The sequence below is a fragment of the Mizuhopecten yessoensis genome, unplaced genomic scaffold, assembly GCF_002113885.1.
Source record: "Mizuhopecten yessoensis strain PY_sf001 unplaced genomic scaffold, ASM211388v2 scaffold11023, whole genome shotgun sequence".
Classification (NCBI taxonomy): domain Eukaryota; kingdom Metazoa; phylum Mollusca; class Bivalvia; order Pectinida; family Pectinidae; genus Mizuhopecten; species Mizuhopecten yessoensis.
Genome location: NW_018408840.1, coordinates 3,372 through 25,408, shown reverse-complemented (window position 1 = coordinate 25,408; position 22,037 = coordinate 3,372). Strand labels below are relative to the sequence as shown.

At 32.8% G+C, this 22,037-nt stretch overlaps 1 protein-coding gene across 1 annotated transcript in view; it reads left to right on the top strand.

Moving 5' to 3' along the window:
* Positions 1-15,486, top strand: part of LOC110464696 (putative polypeptide N-acetylgalactosaminyltransferase 10) — a 62,762-nt gene extending 47,276 nt beyond the window's left edge. The window contains exons 11-13 of the mRNA XM_021520047.1: positions 1,534-1,641; positions 2,089-2,232; positions 8,398-15,486. Coding sequence (XP_021375722.1) covers positions 1,534-1,641; positions 2,089-2,232; positions 8,398-8,562 — 417 coding nt within the window. The 3' untranslated portion in view covers positions 8,563-15,486. The remainder of the gene's footprint in view (positions 1-1,533; positions 1,642-2,088; positions 2,233-8,397) is intronic.
* Positions 15,487-22,037: the final 6,551 nt, after the last annotated feature.

Sequence of the window (22,037 nt, the reverse complement as noted above, 5' to 3'; positions counted from 1 at the left end):
TATTATGGTTTATAATGGCAAATGATACTTTGAATATTACATGTTAATAACTTGATTGGAATTATAACCTTGAATTGACAGTTTGATACTTTGAAAATTTTGAGCCAGCCCTACCCCCAAGGGCTGTAGGGTGGGGCTCAAAGGAGTCAATGTGCTAAAATTTCTTCATTTTCCTTGTTTAGAATCAGAGGTGCTAGTTTCAAATCCTTTTTAGTCTGAAATCTGTATGCTAGATATTGAATAAGGTGGTTTTATTGTTTTTTCTCACTTTGAATAATATTTCTGTTCATGTTAAAAACAAAATCAACTCTCTGTATAAATATATCAGGTGAACGTTAAGGCCCATGGGCCTCTTGTTTTACCTAGGGTGCATATTTATATTACGTTAGAAACAATAGGTTGGCAAATCTGCATTTGTGAAATTGCTTCGGGGAGGGGGCATATTGTGACACCGACACGAACTGACAAAGTAGGCGAAGCATAAATTATTTCACTTACGGGGCACATAAAAGTACACATTTATGCGCGTACATACCCTAATTCCCTTAGGAGCTCTATCTAAATCAGAGATTTATATCTATCGTTGTAAATCTCTGATTTAGATAGAGTTCCTACAGGAATTAGTACACACCCCAGGCGGCACATCAGCATTGTCGTTGATAAACATCTCCTTTGCACTGAAACCGACTAGACTTGCACAGGCCTAGCTTTCGTGGAGCTGATAGAGTGACAAACACATTGAAATCAGTAGACCTTTGAGTCAAACATATTCCCTGTCTGTGAAAGGTCAAAACTGGTAAAATTCGCTCCGTAGCTACTCTTGTCGATCATTTGAGTTGGCCTTTACCCTCCCGTGTTCCTATTTCCCGGCGAAGTAGTCGAGACTACCGGCGAAGTTGATCTGTTCCGGTCTTTTTAACCAATCAGAATGTGGCAAATTTTGAAGCCCGCGACTTTCAGACCACAAATATTTTTATTGCTTAACCTGATTCGTCAAAAATGTCGAAAAATTAAATTTTTAAACCCGTTTTAACGAAGAAACATTTCAAACCATAACGAATATGTTTGCAAAGTTCACACAAATAAGTTACGATGTGAAACATATTTTCTATTCCCACAGAGATGTTTAAAACGGTGATTTTTTAGCTTCTGATCTATTAATAACCAATCAGAGCGTCGCAAATTTTAAAGTCCGTTCTCCACGATATAAAGAAAAAAGATTGCATAGTATTGTAGTTTCGTTTTGTGTTACTATATATAGATTTTTGCTTGAACTATGTATATATACCACGCATACGATACAAAAAGAGCTCGCTGCGCTCACTATAAAAAGACAAGGTAATGTCCACAATGAACGTTTTACAAACTACACAATAAAAAAAAAATCGACCTCGTCTTGTTTTTGCCATGTAAAATGAAAAGTAAAAATACCGCCCTGCCGCATATATTTTGAAAACAAATGGCCTGAGAACCAAGTAATTAATTTTATTTGGCCTTAATGAGAATAAGACATGTATATTTGTGCTCCAACAGATAAGAAACGTGGATGCCAATCTATGTATAGACACGCGATACAAAGGGCAGAATGAGAGATTCCAACTGGAGCCCTGCCTCAAGGATGGAAAAGGAGGAGGGGAACAGGTATATCTAAAGTGTAGCTTATTTAATCAAAAGACTTTGCTACAGAACAAAATGTCTGAAGCGAAAAATAATGATAACTGCGAATATTAGAGTAGATCACAGATTTATATTTCAGCACAATGAGTTTCACAGTAGTGTTTAAAATAAAGAAGTTTACTGCATTATGTTCAAATCAATGTTAAGAATATGTAACCGTTTTTTAAAATATCAGTTTTAGCTATTACCAAAAAACACACTTTTTTTTTTTTAAAGCATGGAACAATAAGTCACTCCAATAAAATGGCAATAGATTTCAAAATTGAAATAAAAAAAATAAACAAATTCAAATTCAAAAAAGTTATTTTTTTATTTAACAATTGATAAAAGCGTACCCTCTCAGCTCTCTGCTCTATGAATACTTAAAGAAGATATTGAAATTTACATCACTTCATTTGTGATTTTTTCCAGGAGTTCCAATTTTCCTGGCACAAAGATATACGTCCAGGGAAGCGAAGTGTCTGCTTTGATGTTTCACAGTCTATTAAAAAATCTCCCATCATCCTTTTTAATTGCCATGGGATGGGAGGCAATCAAAGATTTAAATATAATTTAGTAAGTACAACTTCAGTATTAACAGAACAAAACACTGTTCTACCTTGATATATCACAGATAAACCCTGTATTTCACTGTTATAAATAGTTTTTGTTTGCTCCATTGTCACTGTCAGTAGCATATTCACTGAAATTACAACCCAGAGCATATGAAACAAATGATAAACAGAGCAGGGACACTAGTTTAGATGAGAAAATACAAACTTCTTCAGCAACAAAGCTGACGAATCTTGCATATCATAAATATTCTAGAGTTGGTAGCTTTCGATTGGATCACCTGTGGCAGGGCAACTTGTGTTGGGCATTTAACCCATTCTCCCCAAGAGTCACATTTAGACCTTACCAAATGATAGACTGGGCTTGTCTAGTTTAAATATGTAGGAGTGAATGAGTTTGGTAAAACTATTGCTGGTCAGCGTCCTAATTTATGATTTCTCACGGTATATACATGTAAATGAAATTAAGATAAAATGAAAAATGGTTAGGTAAATCTCTCTTAGGTAGAGGGATAAATTTAGGTAAATCTCCCCAAGGTTAAGGGGTATAGATAGGTAAATCTCTCCAAAGTAGAGGAGTATAGTTAGGTAAATCTCTCCAAAGCTGAGAGATATAGTGAGGTTAACTTCTCCAAGGTAGAGGGGTATAGTTAGGTAAATCTCTCCAAGGTAGAGGGGTATAGTTAGGTAAATATCTCCAAGGTAGAGGGGTATCGTTAGGTAAATCTCTCCAAAATAGAGGGGTATAGTTAGGTAAATCTCTCCGAGGTAGAGGGGTATAGTTAGGTAAATCTCTCCAAGGTAGAGGGTATAGTTAGGTAAACCTCTCCAAGGTAGAGGGGTATAGTTAGGTAAATCTCTCCAAGGTAGAGGGGTATAGTTAGGTAAATCTCTCCAAGGTAGAGGGGTATAAATTAGTATTGTTAGTTGGTACATCATTCTCTAGGATATTCTTATTAGTATTGTTAATTGGTACATCATTCTCTAGGTTATTCTTATTAGTATTGTTAGTTGGTACATCATTCTCTAGGATATTCTTATTAGTATTGTTAGTTGGTACATCATTCTCTAGGATATTCTTATTAGTATTGTTAGTTGGTACATCATTCTCTAGGATATTCTTATTAGTATTGTTAGTTGGTACATCATTCTCTAGGATATTCTTATTAGTATTGTTAGTTGGTACATCATTCTCTAGGATATTCTTATTAGTATTGTTAGTTGGTACATCATTCTCTAGGATATTCTTATTAGTATTGTTAGTTGGTACATCATTCTCTAGGATATTCTTATTAGTATTGTTAGTTGGTACATCATTCTCTAGGATATTCTTATTAGTATTGTTAGTTGGTACATCATTCTCTAGGATATTCTTATTAGTATTGTTAGTTGGTACATCATTCTCTAGGATATTCTTATTAGTATTGTTAGTTGGTACATCATTCTCTAGGATATTCTTATTAGTATTGTTAGTTGGTACATCATTCTCTAGGATATTCTTATTAGTATTGTTAGTTGGTACATCATTCTCTAGGATATTCTTATTAGTATTGTTAGTTGGTACATCATTCTCTAGGATATTCTTATTAGTATTGTTAGTTGGTACATCATTCTCTAGGATATTCTTATTAGTATTGTTAGTTGGTACATCATTCTCTAGGATATTCTTATTAGTATTGTTAGTTGGTACATCATTCTCTAGGATATTCTTATTAGTATTGTTAGTTGGTACATCATTCTCTAGGATATTCTTATTAGTATTGTTAGTTGGTACATCATTCTCTAGGATATTCTTATTAGTATTGTTAGTTGGTACATCATTCTCTAGGATATTCTTATTAGTATTGTTAGTTGGTACATCATTCTCTAGGATATTCTTATTAGTATTGTTAGTTGGTACATCATTCTCTAGGATATTCTTATTAGTATTGTTAGTTGGTACATCATTCTCTAGGATATTCTTATTAGTATTGTTAGTTGGTACATCATTCTCTAGGATATTCTTATTAGTATTGTTAGTTGGTACATCATTCTCTAGGATATTCTTATTAGTATTGTTAGTTGGTACATCATTCTCTAGGATATTCTTATTAGTATTGTTAGTTGGTACATCATTCTCTAGGATATTCTTATTAGTATTGTTAGTTGGTACATCATTCTCTAGGATATTCTTATTAGTATTGTTAGTTGGTACATCATTCTCTAGGATATTCTTATTAGTATTGTTAGTTGGTACATCATTCTCTAGGATATTCTTATTAGTATTGTTAGTTGGTACATCATTCTCTAGGATATTCTTATTAGTATTGTTAGTTGGTACATCATTCTCTAGGATATTCTTATTAGTATTGTTAGTTGGTACATCATTCTCTAGGATATTCTTATTAGTATTGTTAGTTGGTACATCATTCTCTAGGATATTCTTATTAGTATTGTTAGTTGGTACATCATTCTCTAGGATATTCTTATTAGTATTGTTAGTTGGTACATCATTCTCTAGGATATTCTTATTAGTATTGTTAGTTGGTACATCATTCTCTAGGATATTCTTATTAGTATTGTTAGTTGGTACATCATTCTCTAGGATATTCTTATTAGTATTGTTAGTTGGTACATCATTCTCTAGGATATTCTTATTAGTATTGTTAGTTGGTACATCATTCTCTAGGATATTCTTATTAGTATTGTTAGTTGGTACATCATTCTCTAGGATATTCTTATTAGTATTGTTAGTTGGTACATCATTCTCTAGGATATTCTTATTAGTATTGTTAGTTGGTACATCATTCTCTAGGATATTCTTATTAGTATTGTTAGTTGGTACATCATTCTCTAGGATATTCTTATTAGTATTGTTAGTTGGTACATCATTCTCTAGGATATTCTTATTAGTATTGTTAGTTGGTACATCATTCTCTAGGATATTCTTATTAGTATTGTTAGTTGGTACATCATTCTCTAGGATATTCTTATTAGTATTGTTAGTTGGTACATCATTCTCTAGGATATTCTTATTAGTATTGTTAGTTGGTACATCATTCTCTAGGATATTCTTATTAGTATTGTTAGTTGGTACATCATTCTCTAGGATATTCTTATTAGTATTGTTAGTTGGTACATCATTCTCTAGGATATTCTTATTAGTATTGTTAGTTGGTACATCATTCTCTAGGATATTCTTATTAGTATTGTTAGTTGGTACATCATTCTCTAGGATATTCTTATTAGTATTGTTAGTTGGTACATCATTCTCTAGGATATTCTTATTAGTATTGTTAGTTGGTACATCATTCTCTAGGATATTCTTATTAGTATTGTTAGTTGGTACATCATTCTCTAGGATATTCTTATTAGTATTGTTAGTTGGTACATCATTCTCTAGGATATTCTTATTAGTATTGTTAGTTGGTACATCATTCTCTAGGATATTCTTATTAGTATTGTTAGTTGGTACATCATTCTCTAGGATATTCTTATTAGTATTGTTAGTTGGTACATCATTCTCTAGGATATTCTTATTAGTATTGTTAGTTGGTACATCATTCTCTAGGATATTCTTATTAGTATTGTTAGTTGGTACATCATTCTCTAGGATATTCTTATTAGTATTGTTAGTTGGTACATCATTCTCTAGGATATTCTTATTAGTATTGTTAGTTGGTACATCATTCTCTAGGATATTCTTATTAGTATTGTTAGTTGGTACATCATTCTCTAGGATATTCTTATTAGTATTGTTAGTTGGTACATCATTCTCTAGGATATTCTTATTAGTATTGTTAGTTGGTACATCATTCTCTAGGATATTCTTATTAGTATTGTTAGTTGGTACATCATTCTCTAGGATATTCTTATTAGTATTGTTAGTTGGTACATCATTCTCTAGGATATTCTTATTAGTATTGTTAGTTGGTACATCATTCTCTAGGATATTCTTATTAGTATTGTTAGTTGGTACATCATTCTCTAGGATATTCTTATTAGTATTGTTAGTTGGTACATCATTCTCTAGGATATTCTTATTAGTATTGTTAGTTGGTACATCATTCTCTAGGATATTCTTATTAGTATTGTTAGTTGGTACATCATTCTCTAGGATATTCTTATTAGTATTGTTAGTTGGTACATCATTCTCTAGGATATTCTTATTAGTATTGTTAGTTGGTACATCATTCTCTAGGATATTCTTATTAGTATTGTTAGTTGGTACATCATTCTCTAGGATATTCTTATTAGTATTGTTAGTTGGTACATCATTCTCTAGGATATTCTTATTAGTATTGTTAGTTGGTACATCATTCTCTAGGATATTCTTATTAGTATTGTTAGTTGGTACATCATTCTCTAGGATATTCTTATTAGTATTGTTAGTTGGTACATCATTCTCTAGGATATTCTTATTAGTATTGTTAGTTGGTACATCATTCTCTAGGATATTCTTATTAGTATTGTTAGTTGGTACATCATTCTCTAGGATATTCTTATTAGTATTGTTAGTTGGTACATCATTCTCTAGGATATTCTTATTAGTATTGTTAGTTGGTACATCATTCTCTAGGATATTCTTATTAGTATTGTTAGTTGGTACATCATTCTCTAGGATATTCTTATTAGTATTGTTAGTTGGTACATCATTCTCTAGGATATTCTTATTAGTATTGTTAGTTGGTACATCATTCTCTAGGATATTCTTATTAGTATTGTTAGTTGGTACATCATTCTCTAGGATATTCTTATTAGTATTGTTAGTTGGTACATCATTCTCTAGGATATTCTTATTAGTATTGTTAGTTGGTACATCATTCTCTAGGATATTCTTATTAGTATTGTTAGTTGGTACATCATTCTCTAGGATATTCTTATTAGTATTGTTAGTTGGTACATCATTCTCTAGGATATTCTTATTAGTATTGTTAGTTGGTACATCATTCTCTAGGATATTCTTATTAGTATTGTTAGTTGGTACATCATTCTCTAGGATATTCTTATTAGTATTGTTAGTTGGTACATCATTCTCTAGGATATTCTTATTAGTATTGTTAGTTGGTACATCATTCTCTAGGATATTCTTATTAGTATTGTTAGTTGGTACATCATTCTCTAGGATATTCTTATTAGTATTGTTAGTTGGTACATCATTCTCTAGGATATTCTTATTAGTATTGTTAGTTGGTACATCATTCTCTAGGATATTCTTATTAGTATTGTTAGTTGGTACATCATTCTCTAGGATATTCTTATTAGTATTGTTAGTTGGTACATCATTCTCTAGGATATTCTTATTAGTATTGTTAGTTGGTACATCATTCTCTAGGATATTCTTATTAGTATTGTTAGTTGGTACATCATTCTCTAGGATATTCTTATTAGTATTGTTAGTTGGTACATCATTCTCTAGGATATTCTTATTAGTATTGTTAGTTGGTACATCATTCTCTAGGATATTCTTATTAGTATTGTTAGTTGGTACATCATTCTCTAGGATATTCTTATTAGTATTGTTAGTTGGTACATCATTCTCTAGGATATTCTTATTAGTATTGTTAGTTGGTACATCATTCTCTAGGATATTCTTATTAGTATTGTTAGTTGGTACATCATTCTCTAGGATATTCTTATTAGTATTGTTAGTTGGTACATCATTCTCTAGGATATTCTTATTAGTATTGTTAGTTGATACATCATTCTCTAGGATATTCTTATTAGTATTGTTAGTTGGTACATCATTCTCTATATTATGTTTGAGTTGTACACTCCAAAAGTTGAGTGAAAGTAAGTGTTAAAGTAGCTCTCAGTTCAGAATATCGGGGAGTTAAACTGGTTCATTGCAGCAGAAAGAATATCAGGGAGTAAAACTGGTTCATTGCAGCAGAAAGAATATCAGGGAGTTAAAAGCTGATCCATTGCAGCAGAAAGAATATCAGGGAGTTAAAAGCTGATCCATTGGAGCAGAAAGAATATCAGGGAGTTAAAAGCTGATCCATTGCAGCAGAAAGAATATCACTCACTGGGAGTTAAAAGCTGATTCATTGCAGTAGAAAGAATATCAGGGAGTTAAAAGCTGATCCATTGCAGCAGAAACAAACGATTGATAAAATAGTATCTGCTGCAGGTCTAAACTTGACAATAAACTAAATTATTTTTTAATTGAAATTGTTTCTCTCTTCAGGACACATCACAGATTTACCATGTGATCAGTAATCAGTGTTTAGACTGCGATGCCGGCAGTCACGAACTCTTCACAAATCCATGTGATAAAAACTTAAAATCACAGCAATGGAAAATACAGACCGTAAATGAAACAGCACTTAGAGCGGAATGGGTTGCAGCGTAGTGATCGACAGTACCGTCTGGTGGTGAGACATTTACCGTGCCTGGCTCTGCTGATCAACAACAGATTCACAGGCACAACCATAACTTGTGTTATTAATTGATGATCTATTTGTAGTGCACAAAAACATAGGGGTTTCCTTATTTGTCAGAATTATTGTCCAATCATCAAATGTTTGAGCTATCAACAAATATCAGTATGTTGTATATGTTGAGCAGAAAATAATATACAGTTATCAGCCAAGACATCTCAGATCTTCTCTGGAGAGAAAAGTTCAGCCATAAATAAATTAAACTTATGAGTGAAATGAGAGTTAATTCTGAAAAGTTCCTGTACATTTGACAGACACTACACAGGTTTGTATTGGTGGAATGATATTGGTGATAGATCAAACTTATGGTTCTAGGTCAAACGTTTGGTAGTAAAAAGTAATATGTTACTGTGCATTTGTTTAACCCTTTGCCCAACGTCAGCATCTTTTGACTCTTTACAAAGTCACAGTGCCACATGACATCCTACTGTTTCGGTTTATAGTACCAAAGAACATGTGTTATGTAAAAACTATTGAATCAAATGTGATCGTTTCTAACATTAATTCTCTTATAATCAAAATGTCCTAAAAATTTCACCTGGCAAATGCAGTCTCGGAGAAAAGCAAATAAACCAAAGTTTGATTCGTACAAAAACTTCATAGAATTGATGTTGATACGTCGTTTCCAATAAATACAGAACGGATGGGTGTATTGGCTTGCAAAGGGTTAGATAATATTTTATTACACTTATTAGATGAATTATCTTTTCATGTCAAATGTTTAAGAACGAACCATGGATTTTGTCCAGTTTTATCATCTTTTTCGCAGATTGTTGAAATTTTTTGAATTTATAGATGTTTTAACTTCTTTTTCAGAAGGTGTTACAAATACCATCTGAGTGTAGTATACCTTGCAATATTCCCTGAAGTTACAAAATATGTCATGCAACTTTTCATATTTAAGAAAAGGATATTTTTTAAATGATTTTTTCATACATAAATATAAATCATATTGTAAGAAAGATCCTATTTATTTTTTTGAACCTTGTGTGTGGTGTTGTGCTTCATACAGTGTGTACTAACTTGTATCAAATATTTATTTTTTGTGCACAAAAATTTCATATATCGGATTATTATTAAGGTACTTTCTGACCAAATATAAAACATTTTGGTATTGTAGAGAATGTCCATAGTATTGTACTTAACTGGAACTTTTTGCTTTTAATACGTATTTCTGTTATTTTCAAAAGAAAAACAGATAAATTATTTATTATAGATTAAGACTAGAGTTTGCTAGATCTGTGTGTGTCACAAGTTTTATCCAAAAGTCCCATTTATTGTTGATATGCTTTTTTCTGTCCAGTTTGTTTGTATATCTCTACTGTAATTTAGACTCTTTCTAAAGATTTTCTCTCTAAAAGGGGTAATAGTATTTATTATAAACACAGTATTGTCAGCAAGGTTTGTGTTTGTTATAAATCATTGCTTAGATATCTCATTGTGTGTAGTTCTAGAAATCTTCATTAGCCCACAATTTAAACATGAAAATGATTTTGTAAACCAAGGATGTAAATAACCACTTAAATTTACCTTTACAAATGAAAAAGATTTTGTAAACCGAGGTTGTAAATAACCACTTAAATTTACCTTTACAAATCAAAAGGATTTTGTAAACCAAGGTTGTAAATAACCACTTAAATTTACCTTTACAAATGAAATAAATAGAAAGTCATTTTATTAAACGACACGCCATATTGTAATGTAAAATTTGATTCTCCGATGTTTTCATAATTGTTAAAATACAAAAGTGTATGTTATCAGTTAAATAAAATGGTTAACTGTTTTGTTTTGAGAAAAAAAATCAGACTTATTTGCAGCGAGTTTCCTTCAATGGCTTTATGATGAGATTGTCATATTTTTTTTTCAAAATGAAATGTTTTGGGAATATTTTTCAAACATTTATTAGTAGTGTTGTATATATTATCTGAGAGTGAAACTTTTAAATCTCAGGAAATAGATACTTTGTCTAAATATTAAATTCCACAATTTTAAAATAAGTAATCTTTTTGTTGATTCAATTTTTGTATCATGGTTAGGAAACATGATCCAATAAACTCCAGACCAACGACTTGTTCACAGACTGGTGCTGATCGATTACTGAATTATCTTTGTCGCTCTACAAGTACTGAACCAGGTGATCTTACCTAATAAACAATGTGCTATTTGTTCATTACAAGGAATGTTTTGCTCTGCTAGCATGTGTACTTGTTGCTTTAATAATCTTGTGAATATTAGACTACTTTTATTATAATTCAGACACATATTGTGTTAAAACTTGTACATAGGTACTCATATTTTCATAGCAACACATTCTAGATTCATGATATCCTGATTGAAGAAAGTGATTCTACCACATCTGGTTAAATATCTACTGATTCAAATAAATTTAATTTTTTTTGTATGCTTTGCTAACAATGGCTTTAAGTATTAACAGCGCATTGCTGAATTTCCATATTACAATTCTTTTCGATTGAATTTTATAGATATCACAGTCCAAGGGGGATAACTACCATTTTATAGATCCTACAGTACAAGGGAGATAACTGCCTTGTGTTAACATAAAAATGTGAATGACCATATATAGCCGTGTATGAGAGATTGGCTTGTATATACCTTCAGGGTTTGTCATTTACAGTGTACAGAATGATGTCCTTTAATGTAGTGACCTACCTCAGGAGTAACATGTTACGTCTAGTGAATGAACGCAGAAACATCACAAAATTGATACAGCATGTAATGCCTGTCACTTTCTATACTAGGGGGAGTTTTATTAATACATGTAGCAACACTTTGGTTCTCAGAACAATGTCACAGATTTAAGGTTTCCAGATCAATAAACAAGGAATTACTTATTAAGAATGTATGCTACCATACTGTTGTTGGACTCCTCCATTTCAAAATAGTTTTCCGTTAAAAACATCTAAACATCTCTGTTAATCCATTCACCCCTTGAGTTACATTTGAACCTAACCTGACCTGGCAAGTCCATTTTAAGGAGGTAGGGATGAATGAGTTAAATCTTTATTCTGTATATGTAAATATTAGCCTGATTCATAAATTCAGGGTATATTTCTAGGTAAAGTTGTGTGATGAAATCTTGTAGTGAACATTCATATATACAAAAAAAGTTGTACACAAAAGAATTACCAACAGTAGATTTACATTTAATTGCATATTGTGTATGCTTATTAACACTTTGTTATGAACTTCTCAGAAACTGTGAAGCTTTGGCATGTTATTTGATGAATGACAAAGTTGCAAGAAACATGAAAAGTTGATCATGAGAACCTGCCGTAAACTGTTTTTTATTGAAACAAATTCTGTTAAAACCATTCCTGTATGAAATCGTGTATAGTCTTGTGAAGTGAAAATATATGTTTTTTGATGGTAAGACACAATTTAGGTGACACTTTGTTTAATCAGCCTGTTTTGTGATGACTTTAATTTAAAAAATTGTTACAAAAATGCTTGCAGTATTTTATCATATCTGCTTTTCACAAGCGTTTACATGATGCCTATTATCATTATATTTATTATCAATGCTAACCCTAACCACCACTGTTGTATGTAACGGAGTGTGGAGAATCCCAAAACACTGTTTGTATATAAAGATGTTCATAACAAATCACAGCAGACCTGAAGAAGCTGTTAATTGTATATTAAATTATTTTGTTTAGGAAAACTAAACCATGAATAACTTTTAGAATTCAGGGTACGAATTCATGAAACCGTTCTCATGATGATACTCAGATTCTGAGTTGACTAGATTGCAAAAGGTAACTTAGACTGGTAATGGTTCGCTTCCATTGGTATCATAATGTTTTTTTCGAAGTAGTAGCATTTAACACGTCGGCTTGTTGTAGCTTTGACAATTATGCTGTTTTTATATAATGAATCTCTTTGAAATCCAATTTGAAAACTGCCAGTAAATTTAACATAAATACAGTTGAAGCTTATATTATTGTTGGCAGTGATTTCTCTGTTTTGAGGAAAAACTGTGATGCTTACTGTATTCCAAAATATCTTTTTTTTAGAAAATGCTGAGTTGAAACAAGCTGCATGTCCTTTCCTTTATATGAGTAAAGGGTATTGTGTAAAAAGATCTGGACTTGTAATGAAATCATATTTTTGCAAAAGTTTATTTTGGTAAAAAAAAAATACAACCAGATAAATCTCAGGTGTTGACAAAATCGTTTCTCAAACTCAATCATGATAAAACTGGGGCGAAAAAAAAAGGATGATTATCATGGAGACCCTTGAAAAGTACAAGGAAGACGAGATGTTCCATCATTGTCAGCACCTTCTGCTTTATCTACAACAAGCATTGTAAATCTGTGTCCAAGTAATGTCACACACTCAAAATGAGTAATAGGGTAGTGACAGCAAAACAAGGTCTTCTCAATTCTTCCAAAACTTATCATCTTCTATGCAAAATATTTCTTAGTATCACATTTTACCGTGAATTGATTGCGAAAATGTGAAATGATTGAATGAGAAGGGAGTTATTGTGGATGAATTCGATGACATGATGTGTAGGATCTAGTCTTAGTTCCCGGTATTGTAAGCATACCTTGTTTAGCTGTTTACTCAGCATCGAATGTATTGTACAATGTTAAATGATATATATCATTTCTACCAAATGATCGGAGATACTTAAATTACATTTCACAGATATCAGTTTATTTATTGTTACATTTGTCATTAAATTTTATTTTCGTCGAGAGAGAAGAGGTTATCTCCCTTAGATTATAAAACGACGGTATTTTTGTTTTAATCATATTCTATCTATTGTTACAAAAGTTATCAGGCTTTTATAGTAACTGCTAATGAGAGAATTTCATAAAACAACTTTTAACAGTAATTTAAAGATCTAAGATGGAATACCAAATTTGTGCATAAACATGACCACCACTAGTTGGTGACTTACCAGCATTTGTGCCTCTTTGATCTTTTTACATCACCTTTACTAGTGTTAATTGTGGCCATACTTCTATTTGAGCCACTCTGCCAAATTATGTGAATTTTACACCATATTTGAAGGACAGTTGAATCATAAAGATTTCCGTACATGTCATACACCCAGGGATTGAGTTCTTAAACATCGTAATAAAATTAGCATTGTTTCTACAGTGATCCTATATTCAGAAGTTATTTATTCTAAGACATAACCTTTACATTTGTAAAGGACATAAGACTGGTCTTATTACCAAGAAAAAATTAAGTACATGAAAGTGAGTTATTTTCACTGAAAGTTTCTGTGCCTGATATGAGTGTAAACTCTGTATTAATGAATGAGGTATGAGATGTTTGTTGTATATATGTGTATATCGCTACATACTTATGTATATTTGTAAAGTATACTTGTGATATTTACATTCCAGAGGGTCTTTTTTTAAGGTATTGCACTTCTGTCGTGACTAAGTCATGACATCTTACGAAAATGCACGTTTAAACATCTGACTGGTCTGGTGTCGCTGATACTGTGTTTTAGTGTAAGTATCAACTAGAGTAGGAATAAAGGTTTCATGGTAAAGATATACAACAAGTGTATAGAACCGTTAACAACGAATCACTGGATACACAAATAGCCTGGTAATGTTTAGCGGTGATATTTCGTAAGATATTTTTGTTTTCTTTTTGAATATATTCGCAAATTCGAAACTGTCACAATCTATTTTAAATGTGTATATCATAACAGAAAATGAAGCATAAAATAAAAACTACAAATTTAATCAAGGTAAAAAAAACTGAAAGCTTAAACATTAACAGTATATTACATTATAATACATTGCTTTAAAGTAAACATTTTAGAATCGGAGGATTGTATTAAGTGCTCGCTTGTGTTGATAGGCAGCCCGCTTTACTGTATTTACTCAGTATTTAATCTCAATCACTGATCCAGACACAAATTTCTATACCTCATAGGCCTTGAAAGGATTATCATATACTTGACGTGTACTTGATAAAATTTCTCTCTCATTAGATAGTCACAAAATAAGACGAAGCTCCGTTTTTGTTACTTGTACTTTTTTGTGAATTACTAGTACTTTTTTGTATGCGAGAACACGAAAAATTTGTGAGGCAAATACCTTTCATTAAAAAAAAAGAAGATATTTGATGCATATATATCTCATTTCATTTCTCCTTTTTAATTCATTTGAACCACAACAATATATTATATAACAAAATAAGTAGTTGGAGGACATACACTAATTTAAATTGTGGACAAGTATTAAGTTCTCAAAGTGTGGACTCGAAAGACAAACGTGATGAGTCTCCAAGTGCTATTGGTTTGTTTTCACTATCCATGACATATACAGTAATTGTTTCATATTTTACACACTCTCAAATGTGAAGAAACGTTAATTTGAAAATTATGAAGAGATCAGGAAAAGTTCTTTTATAAAAATGTGTCTAACCAAGTTTATTGCTGTAGTTTTATGTTTAACTTATCTCATGTTTATTCTTAACAGAAAATCTATGACATTATCAGCTAATCCAGGTAACAAGAAGTTTTGATTAAAACTGTCATAGCTCAAAGAATCGACATGACATGTCTTATTTTAGTTTTCATGCGTCTGCCGTTAAAGAGTGAATGGCAAAGCTATTTTATGTAGGATTAAAATAACCCTCATTTTGGCCTGAGTGAAGGAGTTTGAACATGTTTATGATTATGTTGGACAAATTGTGATAAATTGTTTTGTTATATGGTAGAGAATGATGGGTATTTAGTTCTGTTAATAAACATAGTTGTAGTCTATATACAGGGAGGTTTATAGAACACACAAAGACAGGGGTACAGGGAAATAAAAATAAATATGTCTCTTTTTATACAACTCGTCTTTGTGTCATTTGTTCCGTGCTGTTTTTGTAAATGTGATGTTGTCAATTCTAGTCTTTCCATCCGTAAATACGTCAATCTATTCGGTATGTTTACAGTCTTGATCAATTTGATTTTTAACCCACCAATATCAGATGGTGAGTTATTCAAATCACCCTTGGTCCGTGGTCCGTCCGTCCGTCCTTAAACAATTCTTGTGAGCGCTATTTCCCAGAAAGTAAAGGAAGGATCTTTTTTAAATTTCACATGAAGGTTCCCATAGTCCCTAGTTATACATGTTGTTTTTCGGATCTGATCTCAAAGCCAAGATTGCCGACAGCCAGCCATCTTGAATTTGAGAGTTAAAGTTTGTTAGCGCTATTTCACGGAAAGTAGTGGATGGATCTTGCCCAAATTTCACATAAGGGTTCCTCTTTGTTCTTTGTTATGCATATCAAATTTTTGGACTGATCTTAAAAAAAATTGATGCCAACAGGTGGCTATTTTGTTACAGTTAAAATTTACTATTTCTCATAATTAACAGGAGGAATCTTTCTCATTTGATATGTAGGTTCTCCTTGGTCCTGAGTTGTGCCTGCTAACTGTTGAGGTTGATTACAAGACTTTATTTACATAGCACAGGCAAACTGATCAATCGGATAAGAGAAAAGATCGAACTGACCGAACTAATGAAGATGAAGATTGGGCTCCAGGATACCTCTTGGATCTCTTGTATATACATTTTATGCATTATATGTAATTCTTATCTGCTCATCTACATGGGCAAGTAAGAACGGACTTCATGGAATGTGTAGGTAACTGATTTGCGTTCATACCGTCATGAACATTGAATAAATTCAATCCTTATAACCTGGTTAACTGGAGTGCTTTTGCCCAATTGCCCTTCAGTTATCCAAAACTAACGTAAGGATAGATAGAATTGAAAAACCACAGCGAAGTCTCTAGCGTTTTGGCTGCAGTTGGAAAGGTATCCTTATGTTCAAAAGATATCCAGAAGTTTCCATTCAGAATTCACCAATCTGATGCTATTATTGATGACTTTTTTTTTTTTTTTTTTTTTTTTTTTTTTTTTTGGCTTGCTTGGGGTTTAATGCTTTGCCACAGCCAGGGTCATATAAAGATGTGTGCCTGGGGAGACACCAACGGAATGAAGTCTATGGAATCACAAGGGTTTGGAAGATACAGGGTGATGAAATCTATGAAATCACAAGGGTTGGGAAGATACAGGGTGAAGAAGTCTGTGGAATCACAAGGGTTTGGAAGATACAGGGTGAAGAAGAATATGGAATCAAAAGGGTAGGAGATATACAAGGTGATGAAGTCTATGGAATCACAAGGGTTGGGAAGATACAGGGCGAAGAAGAATATGGAATCAAAAGGGTAGGAGATATACAGGGTGATGAAGTCTATGGAATCACAAGGGTTGGGAAGATACAGGGTGAAGAAGTCTGTGGAATCAAAAGGGTAGGAGATATACAGGGTGATGAAATCTATGGAATCACAAGGGTTGGGAAGATACAGGGCGAAGAAGAATATGGAATCAAAAGGGTAGGAGATATACAGGGTGATGAAGTCTATGGAATCACAAGGGTAGGAGATATACAGGGTGATGAAGTCTATGGAATCACAAGGGTTGGGAAGATACAGGGTGAAGAAGTCTGTGGAATCAAAAGGGTAGGAGATATACAGGGTGATGAAATCTATGGAATCACAAGGGTTGGGAAGATACAGGGCGAAGAAGAATATGGAATCAAAAGGGTAGGAGATATACAGGGTGATGAAGTCTATGGAATCACAAGGGTAGGAGATATACAGGGTGATGAAGTCTATGGAATCACAAGGGTTGGGAAGATACAGGGTGAAGAAGTCTGTGGAATCAAAAGGGTAGGAGATATACAGGGTGATGAAATCTATGGAATCACAAGGGTTGGGAAGATACAGGGCGAAGAAGAATATGGAATCAAAAGGGTAGGAGATATACAGGGTGATGAAGTCTATGGAATCACAAGGGTAGGAGATATACAGGGTGATGAAGTCTATGGAATCACAAGGGTTGGGAAGATACAGGGTGAAGAAGTCTGTGGAATCAAAAGGGTAGGAGATATACAGGGTGATGAAATCTATGGAATCACAAGGGTTGGGAAGATACAGGGCGAAGAAGAATATGGAATCAAAAGGGTAGGAGATATACAGGGTGATGAAGTCTATGGAATCACAAGGGTAGGAGATATACAGGGTGATGAAGTCTATGGAATCACAAGGGTAGGAGATATACAGGATGATGAAATCTATGAAATCACAAGGGTAGGAGAGATACAGGATGATGAAGTCTATGAAATCACAAGGGTAGGAGAGATACAGGATGATGAAATCTATGAAATCACAAGGGTTGGAGAGATACAGGGTGATGAAGTCTATGGAATCACAAGGGTTGGAAAATATATCATAGCTATCTAATATTGCACCTTCAATGATTATTTTTATTTGTTTTTTCAGAGGTCATGCTCTAAAGGTCTGGTATCCTTTTCACAAGCTTGATAAAGGGACACGCTTAAAGTGATCATGAACTGTGAACGTAAGCACCGTGGTATATAGCCCTTTGTCAGTATGGTGATCGGAGGAAGAGTTGTGGTGCCTTGTCCAGGTTTTGACATTTCAGTGAGAACACACTATAAAGCGGTCCTGAGTGGCTCCAACATTCACGGACACCGTCATCTTATGGCGTTATTGTTGCAAGGACGAATGTAAAACCATAAACAAAAGAGAGCACTTGCTAGGTGGACCCAAATATTTATCGTTCTCTGTCCAGAAGGACATGTACAGTATTATGCCTGTGTTGGATTGATTTCCTGATTGTGATACGTAGTCCAAATGGGATGTTCTGTTGGTGATTTATCATCTTACCTTACCCAACATAAGAGGTAATAAAATTGAATAAAACACATGAATCAGAAACTCAAAAAGGTTACTTATATGTAACTGTTCAAGGGCTAGTAATGAACTAAAGAAGTTGACAGTTCAGTTTGCCTCTTGGACCGACAATAAAATATATCATAATATGTAAACTAAATCAAAATGCTTTTTACCTTTTTCATTTGGGACGCGACATCACGCTGTTTGTGTATTCATCGTGTAATTGTTCATGGTGTTCATCTGTACATCACAATTAAAGTACACATTACATCAATATCATTGTATCAAAGCAGACCTAACCTTATATCAGAAAAAAACAATCGCATTGTAAACACCGACTTGATTATACATAAACCCTTGAACTATAGAATCTACGATCCATCAAATCAAATCAATTAAGCACGCATTCAACTGCATGATTGATACTTATTCCCCTTAGCATGTTTTCACAATGACTATTGGAAACAATTGTATACTATACATATTCATATTTTTGTAGATAAGTTTGCTAACAGACACTGACATTCCTTATGTTATCATCATGATATGCATTGTTTATGAGAAATGCAAGGAAGATTAGCACATATTGCGGATGTATAGGAAAGAAACGATAAGGAGAAAGCTAGTAGTAGCTCAACAATGTATTTCTCTTAAGATTTCCAGAGTTCCAATGACCTCAACACATACCTGATATGGTTTCACTGTATATACATGTAGGTCTATTCATCGCGTCACTGAAGTCATTATGTGAACGTTATAATAACCCATTACTGATACATTGTAACGTTATAATAACCCATTACTGATACATTGTAACGTTATAATAACCCATTACTGATACATTGTAACGTTATAATAACCCATTACTGATACATTGTAACGTTATAATAACCCATTACTGATACATTGTAACGTTATAATAACCCATTACTGATACATTGTAACGTTATAATAACCCATTACTGATACATTGTAACGTTATAATAACCCATTACTGACACATCGGTTATAAGTACGATGTTGATTAGTATGGTATCTAGTTTTCAGGAGTGTATTTGTATTCTATAATGATACAGTAAGTATACAAACACTTTCGAAACAACAAGTCCCTTCATATATGGTATGGTCACTATAAATTTCGACTCCATACTAAGTCATATCTAAAGAGCCCCAATTTAACAGTGTCCAGATATGTTAATTGAGGATATTGAACTGGAATTGTAGTTCTTAAAATAATGCATAGCGAATATCTAACTTATGTCATACTATCGTTAGGGGGCTTGTTGAACCATATTTTGCGAAACACACTAAAATAATTGCTAGATAGGAGTTTGAGAGATATGTCGAGTGTTTTACGAGACATTATTAAGAACATAGGAAATTGGACTTTGAAATTCGTTGGCCGTAAGGTAGGTTGATAAACGAGATGAGAGTCATAATATTACCATTTAAATGATATAATTTATTTGTTAAATCTTCATCAAATTATTTTATTCGTAATCCATAATTCTCAGGAATTGCTGCAAAGCTGTATATGACAGAAAATAAGAGTGACTTGTTGATAGCCTGGCACTTACTACTTCTGTAATTATTTCTGAGTAATTATGTGATTGTTACTAGAGTTATCTACCTTAACATAGCTATGTTCTCACTTATGGATTGGCAATGCTAATATTCATAAAATTAATGATACTTTTAAGATTTCCCATTGTGGAAAATCGTTTGAAAAGCAGATGCATTGGGTGAGCCGTTAGTATACATCCTAAAATACAATATACCTAGCAAACACATCTAGGGAATAACTTTAATATGTTTGGCTGTGTGCAGGTATTTAAATGGAAATACAACCATACTCTATTTTCAGTAATTGCGACTGAATCTGTAGTGATTTTCAAAGAGGACTACCTCAGACGTTTTAGATGTTATTATAAAAAAAATGAAAAGCTTGTTTATAAAAATAGCAGTAAATGATAGAAATACTAAATCTGACATGTAAATAGCAGATACCTTTCTCTGAATATCTGTTTAGTTATTCGTTCTTCCTTCCTTTATACCAACAACTTGTCTCTTACAACCATTCGTTTATTAATGCAGTTTCTGTTTTCTTTTTTGATCATTATAGACAGGTCTTACAGAATTTTAAACATACCAAGTAACTCTCAGTAAAGAACAACCTAGCGGTGTTAATTTTCCCCCTCACTTAGAGTGACCTTAATTGACCCTGGTGGAGGCGTGTTTATCTAGCTTGATACGATACGTCAATACAACCTGTAGACGTAGTAGGGAGGCTAGATGTTGACATGTTTTATTCATAGCTGGGATCGTTAATAACACCAGTATCGCCTACAAGCTAACTGACACCACACTTGTACCTTTTTGTGTTACCGTTTTAGGAGTCATAAGCATCACATTTATTTCCCTAATTTTCATTTCTCTCGCTCCTGGAAACATTAAACGGAACATTAAGATTCTTCGACAGATACCAACGGGTCCGGACACTACACGACCTACAAAAAATTAATGTGAATTTGAAATAAAATCACGGAAGAAAAATGTGTTTTTTAATGTTTGTAATTTTTAATAAATAGTTTAAGTTTCAAAAGATTGAGTGTGAGAGCAGGGGGTAGATGTTCGACTTTGTACAGATGGGATAGATTTGTACTGTATACTTAGGTAGATGGGATAGATTTGTACTGTATACTTAGGTAGTGATAAATAGATTTGTACTGTATACTTAGGTAGTGATAAATGAGAAAACCAGGACGAGGAGATGGACAGATTGATATTGAGGCTCATATCGCGTCAATGTTTGACTTGTATTTCCGAATGTAGTCTATTAAACCCAGCCTGTTTGATACATACACCCCATGTGTGGTCAGGCTTTACCACAGCACTTCAAATGCAACCGTCAAAATGTACCTATTTATCACCAATGTAACACGGCTTGTCAGTGGGAGTGAAGTTTGAAACACATGTAACCCTCCTGTTTTTTACATTAATGTCTGTGTATATGACTAAGTTGTATTGACATATTGTTTCTTGCTGTCTTGAATTTTTAATGTAAATGTTTATACCGATTCATCTTTACCGAGACAGACGTAGATTCAGAATATCGTGTTATATTTCTTATTCTTACGTTTATATTGTAAAAAAAAATCATAATTTAAATAGCTTCTTAATGATATTTCTAATTATCTGAAAAAATATTTTTACTGTTGCATTCAACTGAATATGAGGATAATTCATACTTCATAAATACCACACTTTACGCATTACTAATCTGAACAGTTGTCCGTGTGCTAAGTTATAACATGTATTGGCTCCTAGCATCACCGATGAGTCCTTGAATGACGAAAACACTGTGTGGCGAAGTGTAATTTTATTACTGTATTTATTACTCAATATTAACGGTGAAATTGCATGTATAAACATATTAATTACATTTTGTTTTAGTAATACCTAAATTCTGTTTTATTTTAGTGAGGCCTATATTCTGTGTTAGTGAGGCCAAAATTCTTATATCTTTTAGTGAGGCCTAAATTCTGTTTTTTTAGTGGGGCCTAAATTCTTATATTTTTTAGTGAGGCCTATATTCTGTGTTAGTGAGGCCTAAATTCTTATATCTTTTAGTGA